At 48.9% G+C, this 15,041-nt stretch overlaps 1 protein-coding gene across 1 annotated transcript in view; it reads left to right on the top strand.

The window, feature by feature from the left end:
• Positions 1–15,041, top strand: part of MTHFD1L (methylenetetrahydrofolate dehydrogenase (NADP+ dependent) 1 like) — a 195,957-nt gene that overhangs the window by 123,487 nt on the left and 57,429 nt on the right. Inside the window, exons 22-24 of the mRNA XM_002714991.5 lie at positions 390–431; positions 1,101–1,201; positions 1,695–1,872. Of these exons, the coding sequence (XP_002715037.3) occupies positions 390–431; positions 1,101–1,201; positions 1,695–1,872 (321 nt within the window). The remainder of the gene's footprint in view (positions 1–389; positions 432–1,100; positions 1,202–1,694; positions 1,873–15,041) is intronic.

Genomic DNA, 15,041 nt, shown 5'->3' with positions numbered 1-15,041 from the left:
TGGCTTCGGATCAGTGCAGTTCCAGCCGTTGCTGCCAGTTGGGGAGTGAACGAGCAGATGAAAGACCTCTCTCTCCCTCTCTCTCTCTCTTTCTCCTTACTCTCTGAAACTCTGATTTTCAAATAAATATGTAAATATTTAAAATCGCTGATTTTGGGTCCCATTCCCAGAAATCCTGGTTTCTCTGATCTCGGTGGAGCCCAGGTATCTGTCTGAAAGCTTCCCACAAGGCTTTCTGTTTACCCACACTGCCAGTTCCTGGTTTAAATGCTCAAAATGTAGCACCACCTTCTCACAAAGTGACCATAGCTTGTTTTTCTATCAGAACTTTATCCACCAGAATAAGCGTTTTTCTGGAATTATTCCAAATTTTTGTCTCTCTATTTCAGGTAATTCCTGGTGTCCCTCTTAAGAAAGAATACACGGAGGAGGTAAGTGACACTTGGGTGAAGCCACATTCATATCCACTTAGCTCCTGGCTTGCAGTTAGCAATCAGTTTCTAATGTAATGGATGTGATGAAAGGGATAAAATCTATTAGGTTACAAAAATCTCAAAAAAAAAAAAAAAAGCTGAGGGTAGGTTTTGTCTACTGTTCCCTCCAGCCAGGGCAGTGTCAGAGCTCAGTTCTCCAGGACAGAAGCAGATGTGATGTTTATACCTAAATCTTTTCTGGTTGTGGATAAGACAAGCTTTTGGAGTACAATACAGTCAGTTTATGACTTCTGCCAGTACTGTATTGACTTTTCTGTAAATAGATTTGAGCTTACTGGCAGCAGTACCTCTTAGTTCCTACAGGTGGCACTAGGGATTTGAGGCAAGAGTAGCTGACATGGCTCCTCACCACCTCCAGGCCTTGTGCCTTGTGTCCACCAGCCTACAAAACAATGGCACGGTTGCTTGTATCCTGGCAACTGCCAGACTCAAGACCCAGAAATGCCATTGGATCTGGAATAACTGTAGACATTATTTTGAAAATGAAGCTCCTCCTCCTGCAGCCGTCTTTCTCAGAGGAAATGGTAGTTGGTGGTCTTAGTGAAAGAAGCCCAAGCTGCCCAAGTGGTGCTGCCCTTCCAGCCTGGCGGTCTGGTTGTCTTGCAGAACATCCAGCTGGTGGCCGACGGCTGCTGTAACCTCCAGAAGCAAATTCAGATTGCTCAGCTCTTTGGGGTGCCCGTGGTGGTGGCGCTGAACGTCTTCAAGTAAGTCAAGCCCCCTGCTTTCCACGTGGTCCCACCGTGGGGCCACCCGGTGAACTGCGCTTGTGTCCGGAGGGTGTCTGGTCTTCTCAGCCTCACCTCAAAGCAGGCTGTTTGTGTGTTCGGTTTCATTTTAGCAGATGCATTCTCAAAATGTTATTAGAGAAATGAAATTTACATACTGAATTTCCATTTCCGTAGCTTTTCCTTTTTCTTTAATTCCACGCAGCATGTCTTTCTAACTAAATGATCAAAAGGCTGGGTTGTGGAATTTTTCTCAAAAGAACCCTTAACAACCTGTGTTTCGAGTCGTGTGCAGAAGATATTTTTCCAGGCCTTTCTTTAAGTTTGATTTATTTAAACACAATGTGACCACTTTTGATGTTTAAAATATATTCAGTGTTAGGGAGCAAAGTTCCATATAAACGGTTTATCTTTCTTTAAAAACATTGCTAAGTGAACACAGATGCGAAACCACAAACGTTTTCATCACCAGGACCGACACCCGCGCGGAGATCGACTTGGTGTGTGAGCTGGCCAAGCGGGCTGGCGCCTTTGATGCGGTCCCCTGCTATCACTGGTCGGTTGGTGGAAAAGGGTCCGTGGACTTGGCTCGGGCTGTGCGCGAAGCTGCAAATACAAACAGCCATTTCCAGTTCCTGTACGATGTTCAGGTAAGATGCGATGACAGTGACACCAGCGCTAACGCTGGCTCACGTTTCCTGCTCCCTAACCATGCGCCCAGGCGGCAGTGAGCACTCTGCGTGGGCCTCCCTCTTCGGCTTCACGATACCCTGCAGAGAAGGAACCTGGGGATCACAGAGAGCAAGGCCCACTGACAAGAGTCCTGTGCCATGAGCAGACCCCAGCTGTGTGCCCCAGAGCTGTGCTCTCAGAGACAAAGCTCCGCTTCCAGGTGGTGGCCCAAGTGAGGAGGCGCCTTGGGCACCAGGGCTGTGCCGCTCACACTTTGAGGGACTGGCCGGGAGTGAGACTGCTGAGCAGGTGCCTAAGACCTGTGAAATCATGGAGGTACTCTCCTCATCTGCTCCTGCCATGGTTCCTTTCCCTCCTCGTGGCTTCCTTGAGTTATCACTAGTGTATGGGTGGGCGACTTCAGCCACCTCACCGAAGTGCAGTCATGCACTACTCGTCTTTTTGTGACTGCCTGATTTCACGTGCACAATGTTCGTGTGTATTGTAGCATGTGTCCAGCTTCCCTTCCCCCCTCCTTTTTAAAGATTTTATTTATTTATTGTATGCGTAGAGTTACAGACAGGGAGAGGGACAGACAGAGAGAAAGCTGGTTCACTCCCGAAATGGCTGTAACAGCGGGAGCTGAGCCAGTCTGAAGCCAGGAGCTTCTACTAAATAATGCTTCGATGAAGCTGTGTGTTCAGGTTATTTATGCAACTATCTTGTCAAGACCTTGTTTTTAATTCTTTTGATTGAATAGTAAGAAGTAGGATTTCTGGGTGAGTACATACACACACACACACTTGTCCTCGTGGGGCACCCATCACTGCCAGAGGGCTCGGCCTGGAGGCTGCAGCGTCTTCTCCCTTCCCTTCACCCATCTCACGTTCTGCTGGCCTGTTCCTCCGACGTCACCGACGGCGACATCCCTCCTCTTTCCTGGTCAGATGCACGACTCAGCAGCAGAAGGGAAGAGGAAAGCACAGGAAGTGAAGAGAGGGCTGAGCAGCATTGCGTGTGAAACAAGAGTTATCAACAACCGCCGGAGGTTGACTCCTTAGTGAGGCTGTTGCTTTAGGAGGACTTTTGTGTGTCACATAGATGGGCATCTTGCATGTGTTCAATTTTATATGTATGTGTTTGTGTGTGTGTGTATACACACATACATACACACACACTTTTGTTCATTAATGTAAGAGGCAGCGAGAAAGAGAACTCCCATCCTCCAGTTCACTCGCCAAATGCCCCTAGTGTCTGGGACTGGGCTGGACCAAAGCTTCAGGCTGGGCACTCAGTCTGTGTCTCCCACATGGGTGGCAAAGACCCAACTTCTTGAACCATCACCTGCTGCCTCCCACGCGGCACAAGAGCAGGAAGCTGGAAGTGGGAGCAGAACACTTACTTGGATCCTGGTTCTCCCACGTTGGAAACCCAAGTGGCATCTTAACTACCAGGCCAAATGCCAGCCCTGCTATGTTCTTTTTTTTTTTTTAAAGATTTACTTACTTATTTGAAAGAGTTACACAGAGAGAGAAGGAGAGGCAGAGAGAGAAGTCTTCCATCCACTGGTTGACTACAATGGCCAGAGCTGCGCCAATCTGAAGCCAGGAGCCAAGAGCTTCTTCCGGGTCTTCTACATGGGTGCAGGGGCCTAAGGACTTGGGCCATCTTCTACTGCCTTCCCAGGTACATTAGCAGGGAGATGGATCAGAAGTGCCCATATGGGATGCTGGCACCGCAGGCATCTGCTACACACAGCACCAGCACCTATGTTCACTTCTTTAGTCCCATTTCCGTCTTGAATATAAGCTGGTGAGATTGTCCCATATATGATAATGAAAACGCAGAGATTCAAGTTGCCTGTCCATTGTTGCACAGCCAGGAAGAAGTGGGCCTGTGAGAAGATCCTGGAATGATGGGGATTGTTGTCCAGCTCTGTCTGTCTGAGCTCAGGACCATGTATGGCTGTGGCAGGGGGCACAGAAGATACATTAAGTTCTGGGGATACTGATGAGCCGCCCTACCTTAAGAAGAAGGATGACATGGGAACAGGAACAGAACCTGTTCCGAACAACAGACACTGTCAGCATACCGTCAGCATTTGTAGAAGGAAGGACAGGTTTGTCTCATTTAATGAATGAGAATTGAGAATAACCTGGGTTCCAGAGTTCAGCAGCAACAAGAGGAAAAGATGGGATCAGCGTCCAGAACATTCTAACTGGAAGTTGTGTGTTCTGTAGCATTGGAGGTGTTAAGTATAAACCAGACGGTGTTTTGCAATGGGCAGAGCAAAGAGCTTGGTGCCAACTCAGGTGACTAGTGGCTGGGCCAACCCTAGGTTCCTGTGCCTTCGTGCCAGGGGAAGACAAAGGAGGGTGTGTGCAACCAACACGCTGTTCAGTATCTCAGAAAAAGGCAGCCTCCTTCCTCCTGGCTGACACTGTACCCTCTGGCTGTCTTCTCTGAGTTCCCATTCTTCGTGGCGGTGATGCTGTTACTGTCAGCTGTCCTGGAAAAGGGAGGACATGGACAATAACGTGGTCAGAAGCCCCGTGGTTGACAGGCGGCCTCAAGACCAGGATTCTCCTGTGCGAACAGCCTTCTTCCTTGTGCCATGGACGTATAATCTAAGCTGCTGCATGGTGGCCTGCTCTCAGCACCCTGGCCCCTGGGAACGTGACAGCTCATGGGAAGAGCCCTTGGTGCTCTGTTTGCCCAATGGTTGGTTCTGTACGTTGGCAAGAAGATTTCAGGCAATGCGAGGGCATTTTCATTACAGCCTTGTCCCATAACCGTGTAGAAAGCTAGAACTCTCTGGAGCAGTCAGTAATGGTGGTCATACCATTCCTTCCCCCATTCCCTTCCTGCCCTGTGTTTTTTCATTATTCAGTGCTGATAAAACATCATAGACTCAGTAGTAGCTTTCTAGAAGGCTTGTTTTTACTTTAATTTTCCCCCCATGACTCACCCTTTGGTGCTGAGCAGCCCAGTAGGTGTGGGATTGCTCTGCAGGTGAGAGGCGGTAGAAGTGGTTTTGGGAAGATGACCCCCTGCCATTGCTTTGTTTCAGACTGGCTATCCACGGGCCTTTTGCCCTCTCTTCAGACTTTATTTCCCCAAGAATGCATTCAGTTTAGGAATGATGTTGTGGCCGGCGCCGCAGCTTACTAGACTGATCCTCCACCTTGCGGCGCCAGCACACTGGGTTCTAGTCCCGGTCAGGGCGCCGGATTCTGTCCCAGTTGCCCCTCTTCCAGGCCAGCTCTCTGCTGTGGCCCGGGAGTGCAGTGGAGGATGACCCAAGTCCTTGGGCCCTGCACCCCCATGGGAGACCAGGAAAAGCACCTGGCTCCTGCCATCGGATCAGCGTGGTGCGCTGGCCATAGCGCGCCGGCTGCGGCGGCCATTGGAGGGTGAACCAATGGTAAAGGAAGACCTTTCTCTCTGTATCTCTCTCTTACTGTCCACTCTGCCTGTCAAAACGAAACAAAACAAAAACAAAAAGGAATGATGTTGTTTTCTTTACTGCTCTATCTCTCACCAAGTCTTGTTAGAGAGGAAAGAACCCTGAGATCACATGGGGGGGGGGGGGGGCGTGCAAAGTCGTGTGGGAGCCCAGGATATGGTTGCTTTGTGTATGAATTGGAAAGAGGCCAGGCTGGAGAGAAGCACAAACAGCTGAGGAAGATGCGAGCTGTGCTTGTGCCTGAGTGTTTCTGCTGAAGCCTCATACAAGACCAAGTCCAGCAGCCACTCCTACCTGGAGGACAGTTCTGTGTGTGTATGTGTCTCTCTCTCTCTCTCTCTCCCCCCCTCTCTCCCTCTCTCCCTCTCTCTCCTTCCCTCCTTAAGATTTATTTTATTTATTTGAACGGCAGAGTAACAGAGAGGGAAAGACAGATCTTCCATCTGCTGATTCACTCCCCAAATGGCCAAATGTTTGCCATGGCTGGGAGTGGGCCAGGATGCAGCCAGGAGCCTAGAACTTCATCTGGGCCTCCCACATGGGTAGCAGGGGATAAGTTTATCCTGTGAAAGTTTTTAAGGTATTTACATTTAACATACAATAAACCATTCTTGTCTCAATCCTATAGGATGCTTACAGTTCCCTGTAAGAAGCTGTGGGTCTCTGCCCACATCATCTTCTCTTTGAATTTTCCTTTTCTAATCTTTTTGGGTTTTTTAAAATATTTTTATTTACTTACTTGAGAGGTAGAGTTACAGAAAGAGAGAGGGAGTGACAGAGAAAAAGTTCTTCCATGTGCTCATTCACTCACTAGATGGTCACAACGGCCAGAGCTGAACTGATCCAAAGCCAGAGCCAGGAGCTGCCAGGACTCGAACCAGCGCCCATATGGGATGCAGCTGCTGCAGGTGGAGGCTTAACCCAGTCCATTACTCCACAGGGCCAGCCTCCCCCCACCTTTTCTAATCTTATTTGTGACAGTTACGTGTTTACATCTGACTACTATAGTGTCTCCCTGTCTTCAGGCACACAAGAAAGTCTTACAAGCTGAAAGAAAGGCCAGTCCATATTTGTACCTCCAGCATAGAAATCCCTCCTGCATACCTGCTTCCAGGTGTGCCCTAGTCTTCTTGGATGTGAACTAAGCTCTGTGTAAGAGCTGGAAGGTAGGGGATGTGCCCCGTGGCAGACAGATGCCAAAGCTGGGGCTGGCACTGTGGTATTGCAGGGAAAGCCACCGCCTGCAGTGCCAGCATCCTGTATTGTTGCCAGTTTGAGACCCAGCTGCTCCACTTCTGATCCAGCTCTCTGCTGTGGCCTGGGAAAGCAGTAGAAGATGGCCCAAGTCCCTGGGCCCCTTCACCCATGTGGGAGATCTGGAAGAAACTCCTGGCTCCTGGCTACACGTTGGCACAACTCCGGCCGTTATGGCCTACTGGGGAGTGAACCAGCAGATGAAAGACCTCCCTCTCTATCTGCCTCTCCGGCACTCTGTGTGTAACTCTTGACTTTCAGATAAATAAATAAATAAATCTTTAAAAAAAAAAAAAAAAAGGCCAAAGCTAATTTAGGGTAGCACAGCAGTGACTTCAAATCTCACCTTGGCCTCCCACGAGAGAGAGAAATTTGGGCAGGCTGTCTCATCCGCCTACCTGTACCATAGCATCTGATGTTAGCACCTGCGTCGCCACGGAGCTGTGAGGACCAAGTGAAGTGTCTCACAGAAAGCGCTGGGCTGAACGAACGCTGGCAGGCAGTATCCGCTCTCCCTCTGCTCCTGTTCCCTCCATAGAGTAGTGTCCTGCATTAGCCTTCAAGAATTCTCTTGAAGGTAACTACATCAGACTGTAGGGTTCCCTCCTGTTTCGTGTAGGTGAAACCTGTTACTGGAAGCATTTGGCACAGCAGGTAAGATGTTGCTTGGGGTGCCTGCATCCGTGTTGGAGTGTCTGGGTTTGAATCCTGGCTCCTCTTCTACTTTCAGCTTCTGCTTAATCTGCACCCTGAGAATCAGCAGGTGATGACTCAAGTAATCACATCACCCACCCCTGTGGAGGGACCTGGCTTAAGCAGTTAGCTCCTGACCTTGACCTGGCCCTGCCCCAGCTGTTACATGCATCTGGGGAGTGACTCTCTTAGTTGATAGTAGTGCCCCCTCCTCCCCTCCCCTCCCTTCTCCTCTCCTCCCCTCCCCTCCCTTCTATTCTCCTCCCCTCCTCTCCCCTCCCCTCCCTTCTTCTCTCCTCTCCTCCCCTTTCCTCTCCTCTCCTCCCCTCCCCTCTTCTCCCTTCTCCCCTCCCCTCTCCTCTCTTCTCCATTCTCCTCTGATCTCCTCTCCCCTCCTCCCCCCTCCCCTCTCCTTCCCCTCCACCTCCCCTCTCCTCTCCTCCCCTCCACCTCCTCTCTTCTTTCTCTCTTGCAAATCATTAAAAAAAATAAATGCATAAATCATTTTTTTAAAAACTGCCCAGATTTAGAAGCCAGGGCTCCTAATGTACCAACAAAGAAAGGCACCCCCCTAACTAAAGCAAAACATTTGGCATTTTTTGCTTCTTGGTGACAACTGGGACTCCTCAGTGATATCATGCAAGTAATTTCTGCAAAGAAGGCTGTGTGGCACCCGAGAGTCAGCTTGAAATTCAGCCTGAAGTTTGTTTGTTGAATCAGGGGTCAAGGTCAAGGCCTCCCCATATCCTTCCTCTAACCCTTGAGCAGTTCAAGGTACAACCTTGACAGCAAGACGGGACAGTATTTGCTTTTGTTGTGAGGTCTTTCCTGGTGCTTGCGTGACGCCTTCTCTTGATCGCAGTGGGGGCTGCAGGAAGAAAGACCGAAGCACACTGTGGGGGCTCGGCTCCGGCCCCCACCCCCTCGGGGTCTCTGAGCCGTCGGCCGGCTGCCCGGATGTTTAGATGCTGCTTTCTCAAAACCCTGTGGGTGTCTCTTAAGGCCGGGTGTGTTCTGTTTTGTTCTGGTGGTTTATTAAGAGATTATTTTATGTTTCTGAAAGATTCAAAGATAGGCCAGTTGTGGTGGGGTTTTGAGAATCGGTTGTCAGTTAGGTTTAGGGTGTTTGCAGTGAGAGCCTCCAAATTTAAATAAACAACCACATGTGTACGTAGGTTGGTATCTATGTGTATATAATAGGGGATTCTTATTGTAAAAATATGCATAACATAAAATCTCCCACTTTTACCGTTTTTAAATATACAGTTCTGAGGCATTAAATACATTCACACTGTGCATTTATTTATTTATTCTGTTGATTTAACAGAATTTTGAAATCTAAAAGGATACCTATGCTCATCTTTGTGTCCTTTTTATGTGCCATTCCATTTGGCCCTCCTTGTCCTCAAGTTGTACATCCAAGATTCAACCAACCAAAAGTGTTCAAAACAAGAAAAATTGCAGCTGTAATCAACATACACAGACCTTTTTTCTTGTCATTATTCCCTAAACAATGCACAGATATTTACATAGCATTGACATTGTACTCATATTGGGTAGTCTAAGTAATCTAGAGATGACTTAAAGTATGTGAGAGTCTTACCACAAAATTTAAATTAAAATGTAAACTATACCATCCAAGAGGCTGTGCATAGGTTATACCATAAAACCCTGCCCCTTGGCATTTTGTATAAGAGACTCGGGCTTCCCATGGTTTGAGTACCCAGGGGGGTCCCAGAGCCAGTCCCCCGCAGATGCAGAGAGACAACTGCAATAGAACAAGAAGGCTCTGAGGAGAGAGGATCGCCCTCTGTGCTGCCCTTGTCCCCACGTGATCGCGGGCCTTTGACCTCCCCCGGCTTTCTCCTCCCTTCAGACTCATGTTGGGCCTGCCTGTGCCCACCAACCCTTGTTTCAGCTCTCTCCGCTTCCCACGCGTTGGCATGTTTGGTGTGATCTGTGTACTGCTGCCTGTTATATTTTCCAGTCAGCTAAATATCTCACGGATAAGTCTTCCTCTTCCCTATGCTCTTAATTTTTACTGTCTGATTTATGGCTGAGCTGCCTATAACGAGATTTCTTTGTGCAGCATGGACTGCGTTTCATGAGCCCTGCCTACCCCTCTCCTCTGGCCACTTTGTTGTTTTTCTGCTCCAGGTTCCCACATCAACTCCCACTTGACAACACCTTCTGCCTTCACATCTCAGATCCATCTCAATACTCAATTTTTCCTCAGCGCTGGCTTCTGTCAGTCTCCTCTTGCCCGCAGTCTGAAACATACCTCCCCGGCCCACCAGGGCCATCTGCAGTCAGTGGTCTCAAGACACCTGAACCTTCTATTAGAAGTAGCCCAGCTTTCTCAAAGCACCTACTCATCCCGTGCGATTCTGGCAAAGTGTGCCCCCGCTTTGTTTCTTTGATGGTAGGAATAGCACCTAATGAGAAAGAAACAGTGGTCTCTCTCTGTTTCACTTCTGCAACGCCCCACAAGGATCCCTGAAATTTCATCTTTTTTTCATAGCTTGAAAAATGGAATGTCATTATGATGAAGTTTCTAGAAATGCATTCTTTCCTCTAAAATTATGAGAGAATATAAAATGATGGACTATCCAAGTCTCACCGCACGTTGGCCAGCCACTTCTCCCTCCTGCTCCATCCATCGTAGGCTTTCTGACTTCAGTTTGGATGCGAGGAAACCTTTATTATAATAGGGCGAGGCTCCATTTTCTCAGCCTAGAGGCAAGCACTCAAGGCACATTACTTAAATATTATCAAAGGTGTAACATTTAATAGCTTCCAAGAGGCAAACTACGGCCCTAGGATTTGGGAGAAATGTATTCCAGTAGCACAGAGTCCCAGTCACACCCTGTCTCAGAGCTTGGGGGATTTGTTCCAAGTTATAACATTTGATCAGAAAATGATTTCTTTTTCCTTTCATGAAAGCTTCCTCTTGAGTGAGACGTTTCATCTCAGAAATTCTTTTTTTTCCCTTGGAAGCACATCTCTCTAAGAGCAGTGGATTAAATACGGCTTCTTTTTTAAGTCCGTGAAGAGAGCCTCTGTAGAGTACAAGAGCTCCTTGCAGGTGAAGGTGGAAGCAGAGCTGCACCTGTGCGTTCAGTCCTATTGTTCTCACTTGACGCTGCCGCTCCCAGTCAGGTTTGTGGGAGGGGAACGCGCAGGTCGCGGGTGAGCCCGGTGCTCAGCCGCCATCAGCCCCTGCCCCTGTTTGTGTGAGATGGGACCTGTTCCTACCCATTCCTTTCCAAGACGTTGCTGTAACGTTGTCTGAGGGTCGCAGAAGCTCGCCCCTATCTTTCACATGCACAGATGCAGATTTCACAGCCATGAACCTGCTTTTCATTTCCCTGGCCCCCGTCATTTCCACTGCACACCACAGTTGCCTGGGGAGAATGAGATTCCTCTGGGAGCCTTCTCAGTGATCCTAGTGCCCCGGACCAGCAAACCAACAGGGGCAGCTGCCCCAGGGAGCAAGCCCATGCAAGTCCACATGCACACCACTGGTGGCTCAGAGGTGCTGGTTCCGGCCAACCATAGAGTTTGTGTCAAAGATGCGGGGCCTGTTGTTTTCAGTAACCAGGGCAGAGCTGCTCTGTGACACCAGGTGGTGGCTTCGTAACACAAACCCCGGCACCCTGTGTCATGTGTCAGTGTGAAGTAACATCCATGGTTTCATGTTATACCTCTGTGTGAAACCCAGGAAAGGCTGGGTGCCAAACGACACCTGTAGATCATTTAAAATGCATGGTTCATTTAAAATACAAAATACAAATTGAGATAATTACTGTGGGTCCAGAGGTTTCTATTCAGCTTGCAAGTTTATTAGTTGATCCTTCTGTCTCTGTTTTATGGGCATGGGAATCAGTGTTGCTCTTAGCACAGCATAGCGATATTTAACCTGCATGAATTCAACTCCGTGGCCTCTGTAAGACAAAAGAACAATGTATTTTTCATTCAGGATGGCCCGGATGTGTGCCCAAGACTTCATTTGGCAAAGGCTGAAGAAGCAGCAACAGGCTGCAACCCCTGAGCCACAGTATGGATGTACTTATTAAGAGAGAATGAAGCATTGAGAGTATGATTTCATGTTATCAGTGACTTTCAGGGTTGCTGACTTTAGAATCTGCCCTTTCAAAAACATGAAACAACACTACAGTATAAATCCTTCATGTGTCATCATTTGTAGCAGCTTCATTTTTAAACTTTGGATTTGTTTCACTTTTTTAAAAAAATATTTATTTATTTGAGAGACAGACCTACATACAGAGAGGGAAAGACAGAGAGGTCTTTTGCTGGTTCACTCCCTAAATGGTCATGATGGTTGGAGCTGGGCCGATCCAAAGCCAAGAGTCAGGAGCTTTTTCCGGGTCTCCTATATGGGTTCAGGGGCCTGGATTAGAAGAGGAGCAGGGGGCACATGAACCGGCATCCTTATGGGATGCTGGTGCCACAGGCAGAGGCCCCCATTTCACTTTCTTTTGTCCACTAGTCACTGAAAATAATTTAACAATTAATTTACTGCTTTTCTGGAATGAATATAGGAGTTCCGTCACACTAAGAAGCAGGCCTTAAATAATCTAATCTTTCAGTAGCCATTTCCAGAGCCTTTTCAAGAAGATTGTACTTACGTTGAGTAACTCGGCTTTGGTGAGCTGGGTCGGCACACCTATGCGATGAGTAAACACACAGGCCATCACATCTCTGCTTCCCCTCCATGGTATTCTCTGGTGTCTATCCAAGAGACTGTACCAACAACCAAACATTTGGTCATAGGGATTTTCTAGGGTTGTGCTGCCTAGGACCACAGGTGGCTATTTAAATATGAGCCAACTCCCAGTTAAATAAAGCTAAGAATTCGGTTCCTCGGTTGCACCAGTCACATTTCAGATGCTTTAAAATGCACACCAGGCTAGCAGCAATTGCCTGCAGGAAGTTCCTCGGCTCAGTGCTGTTTCGGGGGTTTTTGGTTTCCTGACTATGCTTTTAAAAGGGGAGTGGGCAGAATTAATGGGGAGTATGTTTAGAGTTATATTCTTGGTGAATACACAAATCTAACATTGTTAGTTCAAAAAAGACCCAAGATACTAGTGTAGATGCCAGATTTCGGAAACAAAATAGTCAATGCTTCCCAGATGAGTCTTGAGTGTGCCCCTGTCCACACCTTGGCTTGTGCCTTTCTCTTTGTGTGGGCTGGTCTTGCTCTTTGCTTGTTGAGCTTTTTCCTCTCCTTCCTTCAAGGCACTGTCCAAGTTGTTTTTATGTCTTGCCAACTTTTGCTGATTTCCACGCCCTCCCCTGTGATCTGTGATCCCTCTGCTTTAATGGTAACCTTTACGCCGAGCCCTGGCTGCACTCTCTTCCATCATCCTTGTTTGTTGCAGCTCATCATCTTTGTAGACAAGTCCCCGACACTCGACATACGGCGCTAGGACATCTGGGAAGTACTTGCTTTATAGATGGTTATTTTTTCACCCACCAGATGCTTGTGGGAGGCCTACTGTGTGCAAGGCCCTGTCCTAGACCCTGGGGCTAGCAGGATGAAGGATGTGACCAAACAGATTACAAAGTACCTACAGGGCCAAGCGAAAGCAGCAATGATTAATGCTTAAACACTCATGATTTGTTTTACCATTTTATTATTTGTTTTATAAAAGCTATCGTTTGCCACAGGGCAGTTCAAGTGAATATCAAGTTCAGATTAAGAGCATTGGACTCAGCGTGGCTTTTTTTTTTTCCTTTAAAGATGACACTTCTCTCAGAAATCAAGCAGAGAGACAACAGGAAGTCCCCTGCCTGTTGACCCAATGTAAATAGATGCACACACAGGAAAGTTCCCTATCAGGGCAGGTCTAGGTTTTTACAATAAACTCAAGAAACTTGAACTGAATGAAAAAGAAGAACTGTAGCAGGAGTCCCCAGAGGCCTGTGGCCTTGGCTTTCTAGTTGAAGCTCGCTCTTTGTTCAGCGCACGGCGGCTGGACTCGGGTTCAGGATGTAGACAGCACACTCTTGGGGTCGTGTGGTTGGCAGTGGGCGTGTCACAGCCATCGGGAAGCACTTTGATCTTCTCCAGCAGGGATGAGGCAGAGGTTGGGGCGTTAGACTTGCCAGACGCCAGGGGGCAGATGACGGTGCCTGGCGGGAGACAGAGCTCTGGCAGTGAGAGGCAGGGGAGGGGGTCAAACAAGGCTGCCCCACGGGATCCCCTCCTCCCGTGCAGCCTCTTCCTGCTGTTCCCACGGCACGGCTGGGTTTGGGTCGCCTGTCATGGCGTGGGTGACTGTAGCCTTCGTCCAGGAACTACCACTCCCAGACTGTGAAATCAGTCTGCTGCCTACCTGACAATCGCAGAATACTTTCCCGTAAATATTAGAAAAGAAGACAGGTCCATTGTTGACAAAAGAGACAGAAGAACTGGAAGCAGTCTGAACGAGATACTTGCATACCTGCATTAGCAGCAGGCAGTGTTCACAGTAACCAAAAGACGGAAAGAACCCAGGTGTGCACCATGGGTGAGTGGATAAGCAAAATGTCATCCTGCATCCAGTGGAACGTTATTCAGCCTTAGAAAAGGAAGTACATTGTGACACCTGTACAATACGGATGAAAGGAACTTGAGAACGCTGTGCTAAGTGAAATGAGCCGGATGCAGGACACATGCTGTGTGCTCCCTCTCTCCCTCTCTCCCTCTCTCTCTCCCTCTCCCTCTCCCTCTCCCTCTCCCTCTCCCTCTCCCTCTCCCTCTCCCTCTCCCTCTCCCTCTCCCTCTCCTTCTCACTCTCCTTCCCGCCCTCCCTCTCAAATAAATAAATAAAATTGAAGAAAGCACGCGTGCTTTCTCTGCCTTGCCTCCATGTAGGCAGTGAGCAGTGTACAGGCCCACCCTCGCATCTCCGTCTTGGGGGTACGGAAGCACGCTCAGGCAGGTGACAGGCTGCAGCCAGCTGGAAGCAGGGGCCGTCTTCCCTGCCCCAGCTCAGCGACCAAGCTCCCCTGCTGCCGAGCCCACAGAGGCACAAATCAAAGAGCAGAGGCGCTCTTCTCAGGAACCGCAGTCACCCCCTTAAGGAACACGGGACCCTGGGAGCCGACTTCCCCTCCCCGGCCTGGTCCTCGTGCTCGCTGCGTGGCTTCTGCATCTTAAACAAGGTTGTTCCTTACAAGAAGCCGAGCAGACCGTGCTGGCTTCACTGCAGTGTCCGTAGCAGACGCTTGAGTGACCGGCACTGTATATTCTGATGACTGAGAGCTGACATCTGTGTTAGCCCTCTCCCGTATCTTGTGACGTGGTTCATGAAAGTCCCTGCCCTCCGGGAGAGTTCAGGCGCAGAGTGTGGTCTGGCTGAGTGCTCTGGGCCTTGTCGCTCCTTGAGGTCCAGCAGTAGCAGAACTCTGCCAACAGCCACTTGCCCTCAGGCCCTGCTGAACCTGTCTTGGAATAGCAGGTGGGATCATCCCAAGGTCATCTGGAGGTCAAAGAGGGAAACGCTACCATGCCTACAGGGACCCCCACGGTGCTCCCTGGAGAGGGTGGCCTCTGCGATGGGGCTTAGAGAGCTAGAGGTGATTACATGTGCAGGGCCCAGAAGCAGGAAGTTAGCGCTCAGACTTCAGAGACAGGGGTTGATCTACTTAGGAGGCTTCAGAGGTCATACCTGTGCAAATGCGTGGATCCTGGAACCGGTTTTGTTCTGCAGTCAGCCTTGGGAAGCT

The sequence above is a fragment of the Oryctolagus cuniculus genome, chromosome 5 (assembly GCF_964237555.1).
Source record: "Oryctolagus cuniculus chromosome 5, mOryCun1.1, whole genome shotgun sequence".
NCBI lineage: Eukaryota > Metazoa > Chordata > Mammalia > Lagomorpha > Leporidae > Oryctolagus > Oryctolagus cuniculus.
The sequence above is the reverse complement of the archived record's forward strand: the minus strand, read 5'-3'. Positions and strand labels throughout refer to the sequence as shown.